The 12,878-nt window shown below is 42.5% G+C and overlaps 1 protein-coding gene across 18 annotated transcripts in view; it reads right to left on the reverse strand.

Moving 5' to 3' along the window:
- Positions 1-12,054: 12,054 nt before the first annotated feature.
- PCDH15 (protocadherin related 15) overlaps positions 12,055-12,878 on the reverse strand; it is a 678,468-nt gene continuing 677,644 nt past the window's right edge. For all 18 annotated transcript variants that reach the window (XM_081189558.1, XM_081189550.1, XM_081189563.1 and 15 more), the window contains one exon: positions 12,055-12,874. In XM_081189558.1, the coding sequence (XP_081045684.1) occupies positions 12,323-12,874 (552 nt within the window). In that variant the 3' untranslated portion in view covers positions 12,055-12,322. The remainder of the gene's footprint in view (positions 12,875-12,878) is intronic.

The following is a 12,878-nucleotide window of genomic DNA, read 5'->3' on the forward strand; positions in this document are numbered from 1 at the left end:
CTTAAATAGAAATCTAAAATTAGAAGCAGCTCAGTCACTGTCCTCCTATCAACACCGCATTCCTATCAAATAGCTTTTCCTGGTTTGCGTTGGCTTCATTAGTCCCTTGTCCTGTGGTGACCCCTCCTGGAAACTAAATGTACTGCAACCAACTCTAGGAAGGCATTTTTGTTTTAATTTTGATAAAGCTCATAGACGTTTCATCAGTTTTTGTTTTACAGAGGCAACAGATTTCCCACCTGCCCCCCCCATCAAACACCTCTCTCTCAGCTGGCTCTACCCCACCATCCCACTCCCTCCTAAGGATAAAACAGAAAGTAAAAGTATGAATAAATAAGAACATGAAATCTGAGGAACAAAGAGTGGATTAAGGAGGTTCCTTCAGAGACACAGGGAATTTTAGGACTGTTCATAAGACTGCAATTCTCCCTTCAGCCTGCTGCAGCCTCTGTGCCTCATTCACTGTGCCACAGGGGTTAGAGTGACAAACTAGGACTCATGAGACCTGGGTTCAAATCTCCACTGTGGCATGTGGGAGTCAACTGCAATTACCTGGGGAGGGAATTCCACTAGTGAGGTGCTGCCATCAAGAAGGTTGTTCTCTCTGGTCTGAGCTACCACTTTCTTGATGGCAGCTCCACAAGCCATGCCCACCTAATTGCTTGCAAGCAGGGCCTCTCCTGGTGATGTCAGAACACAGGTCAGTAGGCACAAGAAGGCACTCATTTATGTAAAAGTAAAGGTAAAGGGACCCCTGACCATTAGGTCCAGTCGTGACCGACTCTGGGGTTGCGGCGCTCATCTCGCTTTATTGGCCGAGGGAGCCGGCGTACAGCTTCCAGGTCATGTGGCCAGCATGACTAAGCCACTTCTGGCGAACCAGAGCAGCGCACGGTAACACCGTTTACCTTCCCGCTGGAGCGGTTCCTATTTATCTACTTGCACTTTGATGTGCTTTTGAACTGCTAGGTTGGCAGGAGCTGGGACTGAGCAACGGGAACTCACCCCGCGGGGATTCGAACCGTCAACCTTCTGATCAGCAAGCCCTAGGCTCTGTGGTTTAACTCACAGCACCACCCACGTCCCTTCTCATTTATGTACTTGGGTCCTAAACCATTTAGGGCTTTGTCTGCCAGTGGCAACACCTTGAACTGGGTCCAGTAGCCAGTGCAGAACTGCGAGGACCAGTGTCACATGGCCTTATATAGCTGCCCTGTTTCACAGCTTGGCAACCATATCATGCACTAGCTGCTGCTTCTGGACCATCTTCAAAAGTACAGAGTGCATTGAAGTGATCCACTTATGAAGTTATTAAAGCACAGATCAGAGTCCAAACTGCATGTCTATAGAGGCAGTGAACCAGCAGTCTACAACACTTAGACTACCTACACTTTCAATGACACCTTTGAATCAAAGGGAACCCCCAAGGTATGGAGGTGTTTTTTCCCCCAGGAGGCATGAAACTCCATTTCAAAAAGACCTTCTCCCTGGACCCACATTTGCCCATCTAAGTCCCAGACCTACTCACACCACCTCTGTTTTATCAGGATGTGGCCTCAATCCAGCCCATCACTGCCTCCAGGCATTGGCTAAGCATCTGCTCAGTCTCTCCGGATTCAGAAGGAATAGAGAACGAGTGAGCGAGAGCTAAATGTTTTCAGCATAGCATATCAATGAACACCCCGCCCCAAATCCTCAGATCAAAATCTATTTTAATTTTTTACAATCCATTCCCTTCATTCATCCACTATGTGCAATAATTCAACAGAGAGATGTTGAATAAGAACTGTGAAGGTTCTGATTGCTAGATGCAATCAGAGCTCTCACGGAGGTCAACTTTACATGGGAATAGATTGCGACATAAAATTGCAGATGTAGTCTCTAGTTGCTTTCATCAGCTGGAATGGACAACAGATACAAAGACCAATTGGAATACCGCTCTGTATCACATGAAAACATTTTTTCAAAATATGAAATGGCTTTCAGATTGCCATTCACAGGTTTAAGGTAACAAATCATAATTCTAATTGTGAAATAAAGGCATTGCCCTAATATGGATTTTTGGACTTAATTCCCTCAGTTTCACAATCGCTTCCTCTTCCTTGCTGTATGTTTACAGTGTAAGATGAATGCATCCCCGAGGCAGCTCTGTGAAAAGTTCAGATTCGAAAAGCTATTTAGAGTGGCGGCTTTAGTGTAATGCAACAGTTTGTACCAATCCCCGCAACGACTCTTTGAGCCTCCAAGCACCAGCAATCAGGCTTTGCCCAGAGTCTATATTTTAACATCAGCATCACCTGGGAAGCTTTTTGTGTGTGTGTGTCATGTGCCAAGGCTGTGGAAGAGCACATCTCCTTAAGGAGCTGTCAGCTATAAACAGAGAAGAAAAATGGGTTGTGAATCATTCATTAGCAAGCAATGGGAAAGTTCAGGCGCCATTTTGCTGAATCACCACTTTTGTTTTCTAATGTGAAGGTAAGCAGGCCTAGAATACTCCACTCGTGACGACATTTCAGTGTCATTCGAAGCTGTGAAACAGAAGCCACTAAGGGCAAGGGACACTTACCCTCAAAACCAACGAACCTTCATAATCATTTATCTCAAAGAGGGTCATTGGGATTAGTAAACAATTTCACAGGTGGCCACAGGCCCAGTGTTGGCCGTCTGTCAGGTTGGGCGCTGGCTGAGGGCCTGATGGAAGGTTCCCTCACAGATCTAGACCTGACTGTACTCTGCCTCTCCTCAATGCTTTTGATTGGTTGGTGGATAACGAATGCAAGCCAAGCCCATCTTCCATCTGTGGTGACTGCACACTGTTTTGAATTATTCAAAATGTAATGCCCAGGCCCATGTCTTTATGAAATGTATTGGTTTCCTAGACCTATAATTTGGGCATGTAGTCATTGTATAACAGGACAGCTTTGTTCTACGTATAGCCATAAACCTTTCAAAAAAGTTATGATTAAAGCCTTTAAGAGAGATTGCTAATTATGGCTGGTATGGTAACCTTACGCAAACACACGACTTGAAAATGGAGGTGAACAAAAGGAGGGTTATCAAAAGGGAATTGCCTCTTTTCTATAAGATTCCCCCAAATGCATGCTTGAAATTGTATTTGCTGTTCCAGGTCTATGGTTTCTGCGACAATAAATCCGATTATAACATTCAATGTAAGATAATGGTATTTTACACCATGGTTTTAAAATAGCTCCGTTTATAAAATAGCTAAGGGTTTCTGCTTGTCGTTCAATAATTCTCTATAGTGAACTGAAGTATCACTTTCTCCTTCAGAACAAAAGTGATGACAGCTTCCCATTAAAAAAACACCAAACCAAACCTGGATTTTAGTGAAGCTGTGTCTGAACATTAGCCTGGCTACCAGAAACAAAAGGCAGCATTAAAGATGGAGCTTTATGTTCTTTTTAACTTGAGCCTTATTTCATATAAAAATAATGTTTTCTAACTTTGTAACAGACTTTACAGTTGTCTTGCCAATGTGAATAAAGCCCATTGTTATTTACCCTCTACTGCAGGTACCGTATTTTTCGTCCCATAGGACGCACCTAGTTTTTTGGGGGGGAAATAAAGGAAATTTTTTTCCCCTTTATTTCCCCCTCAAAAGCAGGTCGGGGAAACCGAACCAGGTCGAGGAACAGCGGGAACCTCCCGCAGGGCTGCCTAGGCTGCGGATGTCTTCCTGAAGCCAGGAGAGCAAGAGGGGTCGGTGCGCACAGACCCCTCTCGCTCTCCAAGCTTCAGCGAAAGCCTGCATTCGCCCCATAGGACGCACCCAGATTTCCCCTTCATTTTTGGAGGGGGGAAAGTGCGTCCTATAGGGCGAAAAATACGGAACTTCGCTCTTTGGGCAACAAGACTCCCGGAGTGGATTAAGAATCACAAAATCAAGGTGGTCTCTGCCCCCAGGTTTTCAATCCAAAAGACACAACCCAAAAGGAAAAATGGATGAGGAGATAAGAGGAAAGCAAACAAGTTCAGTTATCAATTCTTAAAGTTACAGTAAGTAACATTACCTTTTAAGTTTCTATTATCATGGTGCACTCTACACATGCTTAGAGACACTTATATTTATATATAGACACACACACACACACACACCCAAATAAATAGATAAATAAATATATGAATGATCAGGACTGATCGAGCCCAGATTCCTCCGATCACATGGGGGGAGCGCCACACATACACATTAGTAAGTGCATTTTAAAGATTTTTTTCAATCTTAAATTGAGTTATTCACATTTCCACAAGTCTGCATTTTAAAAAAAATAAAGAATTCATGAAAATTCATCTAATTACATCTAATATACTTGCTTTTGGATGCAGCTTTGCCTAATATGTTGCATTTAGTGTGCTATTTCCACTAACGTATGCATGTGCTCATTTGCAAAAGCTGTGTATCTGGCCTCTCTTCTGCAGAGCAAGAAAATGGATGCTGCTGTCATTCGTCATCTCTGGTAGAGTTCATAACCACCATCCCTAAAAGGTTGGCACTTCCAAACCCTCCATAATTCCATTATTTCCACAGAGTATGTTTCATTCTTAAAACTTAAATGGCACAAAAGGATTTCTCCGAAGCTTGGAAAACTACCAGGGTCAAAGCAACAATGCACAATGACAGTGAGTCGCCCTTCCTGGGAAAATGGGATAGAAAAGGTTCTGCAAGCCATAGTAATTCTCAATTATGAAGCTCCCAATTTATTTATGTACAAGGGAGCCCCATGCCATGAAGCTCTGCCAAGACATTAGCTGTTCCTGTATAACAAAACCCGAGAGCTCCACCATGGGACCCAGCACAACTAACAGGTAAGAAAAGAGTCCAGGTGTCTTGGATGTATCAATCTACAGAAACAAGTGCAGCCAGCAGAGCGTAATTGGCTTTGGCAGCAAAACTTGTACAGTGTGTGGTAGGAACAGGAGGGAAGGGCAATCAAAGTCTCTCCTGCCATTTCAGATGTTGTTTTCCATGGTAAAATATAGTTACTATGTCATCACCACAGCTGCCACCTGCACACCATTTTCACGTTAGGTTCATGGGGTGGGAATGATTATCCTGCATATATTTATGCTCCTGAATCACAAAAGGAGAACTCACAACACGACTCTGTATTGCGCCAGCACAGGCCAATATCCAGGATGGGTGATGCTGGCAAGGGGAGAAGCCATACCAGGGCTTCTCACGTGGGACAGGGCTGAGCTGTAGTGGCTCCCATAGTAACATGGGTGGGTGGTGCCATTGACACGCCTACTGCAACGCTTTCAACATTTAATTCTTCTGACAACCATTAAAGTGATTTTTTTTTTTGCAAACAAAAAACAAACAGAATCGAGTCAGCAAAACGCTGGAGAGGTTGCTCCTCTGCAGGCACATACCTCCACTTGTGGCGAGATTGCCCCCAAATCCAACCATTTGGGACATCAGTCCAACAAGAAATAACTAAACAGGTACAGTGGTACCTTTGGTTGCGAACAGGATCTGTTCTGGAGGCCCATTCGCAACATGAGCAAAACGCAACCCGCGTCTGTGCATCTGTGCATGTGCGGGTCACAATTCACCGCTTCTGCACATGCACGTGATGTCATTTTGTGCGTCTGCGCATGTGCAATCGGCAAAACCCGGAAGTAATCCTTTCTGGTACTTCCAGGTCGTCGCAGGACACAACCTGGAAAAACTTATCATGAAGCAAATGCAACACGAGGTATGACTGTATTAGAAGCCACCCCCAGAACTGGCCCTAATGAATACAGTATTTTCCAAAACAATAATGCACACTCACACTATGAAGAGCTCATCTCTTCAGCCAGGAGCACCATAGCTAGACACTGGAGAAGCCTGTCAGGAGTGAACATGCTACCAAACTGTATGGGAAACAGCCTTACTAGAAATGCTAACCAACAAATTGAAACTAGCACAGGGACAAATAAAAGAGGACGCCTTCACCCTGGTGTGGCTCCCTTTTATTACACACACAGCGCAACGAGAATTCACCAACAGCATATGAATCGATATGGCTAACTTGACCAAGAACCCTTCCCCCTCTCACATACAACCAAAACTCACTGCAGTCAACTGAAGGCAATCAACCATGCCCTGGGCCCCCCCAATCTCTCTCACCACCAATGGAAACTAATAAATGAGTAGAAAGAGAGCCTACCCATGTGACACTGACACAAAAGCCTTGTACACACACTATTTAAAAGAATGAGAGTTTACTACCCCGTCTCCCCCCCATCTCTCTTCTCCCCCAACCTTATACTGTATATAAGCTTTATGATCTGAAAATAGAGATGATGTATGTACTTTTGCAACCCAAGAAAATACTAAATAAAAACAATTAAACAAACAAACATAGTAAACCTGCAACTTACACAGGAGTTCCGTTCTGAAGATCATGCCTATAACCAAAATTGTGTGTAGTCAAAACATATTGGGTTCAATGGCAGGTGGGATTGCCATTTCCTTTTTTCTTGTATGCCCACTCCCTTTCCACCCTCTTTTTATTTTTTATTTTTTCACAAGCATGCAAAGCTGAATATGCACAAGTTAAATGTGTGTAAGTTGCAGGCTTATTGTGATGAAAGTGTTACAAAAGAGTGATGTTAAAAAAAAAAATCATCCACAGAAGCTGGGGTGGGAAGAAGGGGCTAAACTTCATTGTCTCTCATTGTAGCTGCTTCTCTCCCCAATGAGGAAATGTCAATTCATTTTTTAAAACAATAGCATTATCCTGAGGCAATCTTAACTAATCAGAGATCATGGAGGTGACATGAAAACATGAGCATGCGGTCAGTTTTGACCACAGCATATCACAAAGACAAATTAAAGAGAGGGCAGGAATCATTACCCTCACTCTGAAGAAGATTCCTGATGGTGTTAAGAAGCTGGAACAGAATGGGGAAAGTTCTTTCTGCCAGAGTTCTGTATGGCACCTCCTGATAAAAAAAGCTGGTGTGCTTTACCAGTAGGCAAGTTTTCTCTATACGTGCAAAACTCTGCGTTCTGCTCAATCTAAAACAGCAACCAAAACAAATAACATCTATTCTCTATGCTGCCAACAAAGCATAGACCCTGTTTTAATATCCTGTCCTCTCAGAAATACTGATTCCAAAATGTCTACACTTTTTAAAATGCAATATTGCCTCAGATTCACTAATACTAGCGATGGTTTTTTTAAAAAAAATCAATAAATCATAATTCATGATACTTAAGGGGTGAGATTAACTTACACCTGTAGAGAAGGATGCTGTGCTGCTTGCAGGACAGAACTCAAACACACTTTATCACACTGATCAGTAATTAACAGACTGTTGCTTTGTGGGAGCAGCCCTCATATATCTTTGCCAAAGCTCTCCACAAGCTTCTGCTTCATTATTTTGTGCTTTAAAATGCACATGAGGCACACAGTTCTGTGCATATTCCTTTACCATTCTATGTTCCGAATACAAAATATAATTCTTTCCAATCTGTATCCTTTATCCCAATTTCAGTACTCCATCAAAATATGTTCAATGAGGCAGTAATAGTGACCTAAATGCTTTATTAAGAGTGGGTTTACGATGGATATCATTATAACTTCAGACATTCAAGAAAACTCAGTTGGAGGGGCTGTAAATGGTTTCCTTTCCCCACAATTTTCAATCTCATCAGAAGATGGTACACAGCCCCCCTGTGGAAACATAGGAACATAATCTCCACATCAAAAGCACATCTCTTTTGATAAGAATTGAAGAAGACAAAATGGAACCAAGGTGGTGGTAGCGGCCAACCAATCTTGGCTGGCCTTCATAACTGGCTGAAGCAAAAGCTGTACACACACAACGGAAGTTCCCAGCAAGCTGTGCTGGAATGTAAACAGACATGTGGCACGTAACAATCCCATGTCTTCTCCTTAAGGCAGGAGGGAATTTTCCAACAGTTTTCACCTTGGCCCTGTCCTGCCTTTAGGGGAAGTCATCAGAATCATGAGCCCTTACACTGAGCTCAAGACACTGCATAACTGGGCTGGAGAGGATGAACCTCTGCTTTCCTCCACAGTTGGGAAGGCTGGGCGCTCATTGCTATTACAAGGTGGGGACGGGGAGGTACAGATCACCAGTGGCAACCTGGTAAATGTATTTGTGGACCCTTTGCTAAAGAAGGCTCAATCATGGAGCAGGCACATTCAAAGCCAGACAAGAAACAACAGAGAAGGAGTACATTACCAAATCTGTGAGCCATGGGGTGAAGATAAAGTCCAGTGGAGGTGCTGGGTGAAAGAGGCTGAAAAAATGGTATCTGCTGTGGTGCAAGTCCCACTAGAATTCAGGAGCACGATACAGTCCTTTGCAGCCCTTGCTTAAATTAAAGCTGGGGCTGCAAGGGGAGAAAGAGAAATGCACTTAGAATGTGCTCCCAATTATTCAAGTTGAATCACCTGGTGGGTGATTCAGGCGAGTGTCCTTGCCCAGCTGTTAATAGTAGCTCAGGGAGGGTTCTTGATCTGGCTGTGGGGCAGATTCAGTTCCCTAGCCAATTTAATGGGACACAAGTAGTACCTATATTTAGGTTTGTTAGTTTGCTGAATGAAATGTCTTATTTTTGTTTTGGAATTTACATGAAATATTGGCCATGAAGTGGGCAGTGTAACTGAAAGAGTGAAAGGTGGTTCTTCCCTTGTTTGAATGCCCTCTCACCTGAATGCCTTCTTCTCTGTGCAAGGTATTTATTATTGCTTCACCTGTTCAGGGAGATTTTAAAGCAAAACTCTGGTAGATCTGGGATTAAATTAAGCCCTGGATTAAAACTCACACAAATGGTCACAGGACTGGCCAAGGATAAAGGCTTTCTCCCTTCTTAGGTTGCACAGGTGCTGGATTGAATCCAGCAAAAAATTACTGCTCTGCCTTGATGTTGCTACTGCTGCATTAAGATGTGGGTAATAATCTGTTTGGGAGGATGTTGCATCACTCAAATGAACATTTCCACATGTGCAATGTGTTATGCAAGCACAAATTAATCTGCAGACCTTTTCTGCCAATCTAATTCTATGGGTTGTATGCAGAAATACCCTCTTAAAAGTGTGAAAAGGGGATCACTGGCTCTGTATTAGCAGTCACATTTGATTGGGCTCCAACAAAGCAGGCCAGAGCTGCAAGGGAAATGTCAAAATATCATTATAACCAGTTTCCCCCCAGGGGTAATATATCATGGTTTAACTTTATGCAAACAAACATTTCTTTGATGTGCTCAGACCTTTTTGTCCCTGACAGGTCATTTTTATGTAAGCTAAGCTTATTAAAGGTTCAGTGTTCATTGGCCTTGTGGAATTTGTGGTGGAATCCTTTTGGCCTGGAATCTGTCTTTCATTATTTAGCCCAAAGACAAGCTGTAGCTGAAAATAAATGGATCTGAGTTCATCGCCTGATTACCTTTTGTGTCTCTTGACATCATTCAAGTGCCTGCGTCATTCTCATTTTAATTCTGGCCGCTGTTGCCATAAGGTAAAGAAATTATTGATTAATCATAAAAGCTGTAGGCAGAAACAAAAACGGATGCATGAGAGGGGAAACAGCTTTACCAGAGAAGATAGATTTTTTTAAAAAAAAATAAACCTCCCAAGATTAATTATCACAAACATCCCTGCTGTAAATGATTTTGCATCATCTTTAATCTTCCATTCTATGCATCTACAAAGGTTATTGCATTATATAATGAGTATATTGCTGATACCAGGGGCCTGATTCATGTTTCACTTAGAACAGTTTTATAGCTTAAGAATTCCATTATGGAAGCTCCCCAGCAGTTGTAAATTTACAAAGCTCCATTGGCTTCAGCAAAGTTATGCTGATTTAACCTAGAAATAATTAGAAATGTTTCTAATTTATAATGCCATGAGATCTGGATTATTCCCTTTGCATATTTAACGGCTCTTGTGAATGGGATATATTTTTTAAACTGTCCACCAGCTGTATTGTGCAGCATGTTGTGCCGTAAATGTGATAGGTTGTATCCAATGGGTGCTTTGCTTCTGCAAGTTTATTTCCAACTATTTTTGCTCCCTGAAAAGCTGTTCCTAAAGACTGAGCTAAAGCTGTGTGTTTTTTAATGTGAGCTGATGGGTCTCCCCCACTTTCTCTAACTTTCCCCCCTCTTTATAAATGTGTTATTCAGTGCTATTTTTCTAGAAAAAGAGGTGCTGGAACTCACCATAAATATGTCCTTTGTTCTCTTATAATGGCAATGGTGCCCACCTGAGAGGTGCCGGAACTGATATCTGATGAGTGTGTTTTTATTTGTGTGTGTGTGTGTGAGAGTGTGTGTGTGTGATGGGGAGACTCTCTTGAACAGAAAGGGATATGTGGAATTCTGGAGTAGGTAGAGAGGGATCAGTGACAATTAGGTGCAAGCAGAAGAGTTTTCCATTAAGGCAACACCATCATTGGCTATAGCTTGCAGCATCCAAAGCAGTTAAATGAGAGAGTGCATTATGGTGATCAGTTTGATACACTTGGTCCACTTCTAACGCACTAAAGTCTCCATATGCCCATTTGCAAAGTGGTCTATTTAGATGCAAGGCATGCCGTCCATTTCTATGAGGAAGCAGGACCTCAGGAAGAAGTAGATTCTTAAGGGTCACATCACATATCTAAACTGGGCAGGCACTTTCAAGAATGCAAGTTGAATAGATCTGTGCATGGTTTTTTTGTATGTGCTGATGGTATCATAAAATTGCTCAAGAATCTGCTCGGCTAAAAAAAAAAAAGTCAAGTCACATTGAGTACATCCACCAGTCAGTAGGCTTGTTAACTTTTTATTTTTTTTGAAAAAAAATATTGATCCCCCCGGGTGAAGCTAAGAAATGGGACCAGGGCAGAACCAGACATGTCAGACACACAGACAGGTAAGCGCTGACCCACATCACCCATTTTAAGCACATCCAACATACATTTACTGCACACATGTTTTCCCCAAGAATCCTGGGAACTGTAGTTTGTTAAGATGGCTGGGAATGGTAACTCAGTGAGAGGGGGAACTACAGTTCCTAGGACTCTTTGGGGAAACATGTGTGCAGGAAACATGTGTTGGACGAGCTTTTAAGTGTAAGGTGTGGATCTGCCCAATGGTGCGTCATGCAAAGAGACTGGAAGGTTCTGGAGCTCACTGGCTTTCAGGCTCCCCATACTGATTGCTAGCTTGGCACCACTAAGCCTTTTAGTATTCCTGCAAATGTAAGATTGAACTATGCGTTGACAGTGTGGAGCAAATCTCAACCTTCATTCCCATCACACCAACTCTGCCATGTGAAGTGACCTGTAACGGGAGCTTCCTGTGCAAACTTTAGCATTAACAATAGAGATAATAAGTGGAGAAACGCACCTGCAATGATGAATGGAAGAACTTCGAGTACATGTACATTATCTAATACTGCTGCCCATAGTGTGTAAAAGATGTTATACAGATCAGAAGGGATACAGAGATGAGCTGCATAAGTTATCTAAGACATGAAAAGGATCTTCAGAGAGTCAACATGCTAGTTTCAAACAATATTTGATTTAAGTCATTTGGAGGGAGGGAGCATACTGGTCAATGGCTCTTCTAATTTTTTGAGGAAGACATAGCGAGAGCAAATTGCTACATTGTTGGATACATTCTTATTAGAAATAAGGCACATTTTTATAAAATAAAAATAAAAATAAAACCTGTTTCCCAAGGCAGCTAGTGATTTTCTTCATAGTTTGTTTCATTCAAATAAAGGCTCAACCTTCACAAGAAGGGGTCGCACAACACAGGCCACCTTTATGCAGTGTATAATCACTGAATTTATCATCCATGAGTGGCCAATTCACAGCCTGAAAATAATTTAGATCAGGGGTGTAGGATTATCAGCAGGGTAAAATCTGAAACAGCAGTGACCGGTGGTTAAAGCTTTTATGTGCTTTACCGACACATCAAACAAGTGTGTGATGGTTGCCTTCTCAGCTACAATCAACTTGATCAATCAATTTCTGTGCATTTAAGTAGTGGTTTGATGATTATTAAACAATAACTCCAGAGCCAACAAGACTAGTCCATTTTAATGATATTTGTTCAGTGAATTCGGAGCCTGTCAAAAAGAGTTGTTGGGAAGAACAATTAATTGGTACAAATGTGAGTGCAAATTCTCTGGATTTCCCCCCACCCCCACCCCCTTTTTACTTTAAAGCATTTTGTTCAAAGTATACAACTTATGTGCACGATAACAAAGTTCATACGGTTTTCCTCGGTGACAATAAAAAGCCTACTTTTGTTATAAATGGGAGTAAAAATTAAAATGAAAAAGAGAGGTCACAGTTTTGTCATTGGTATGTGAAGGTTGTTCCATGGACCCATCCACAGTTCGTCGTCGTCTGACTGCGTGTGATCGCTGGGTAATTCCAAAGGCTCCTTGACATCCTCGTTGTCAACAATGGACTCCTGCTCTTCTGTGCTTTTCAACCTGTTGCCCCCTGACTTTGTTCCTGTGTTCTCAGCGTCTATAGCGGAGGATGCAAAGGAAACACTACACGGTCTTGTGTTCAGTTTGTCACTAGATGATGCCCCCGTTGAAAACGTGTTGAGTGGGACGTTCTCCTCGTGTGTCACTGCCAACTTATCAAGTTTCTTGAAATGTTTCCCCAGCCTCACAGGGGATGTGACCTTTAAATTGTTTGAGAGGCAACTGCGCCGGGTTCGAATAACCGAGCCATTTTGGGCAATGTAGATGTTCCCGTTGATATTGGTTTGAATGTTGGGGTTGCTGAGACGATTCCTCTGGCTTTCTGGGGCACTGTCCTCTCCAGTGGAGCTGGTCTCATACTCGGGATCAACAACCAGCTTGATCCTTTTTTTCCTCGCCCACTGA

Source organism: Podarcis bocagei (assembly GCF_964188305.1).
Source record: "Podarcis bocagei genome assembly, chromosome: 4".
NCBI lineage: Eukaryota > Metazoa > Chordata > Lepidosauria > Squamata > Lacertidae > Podarcis > Podarcis bocagei.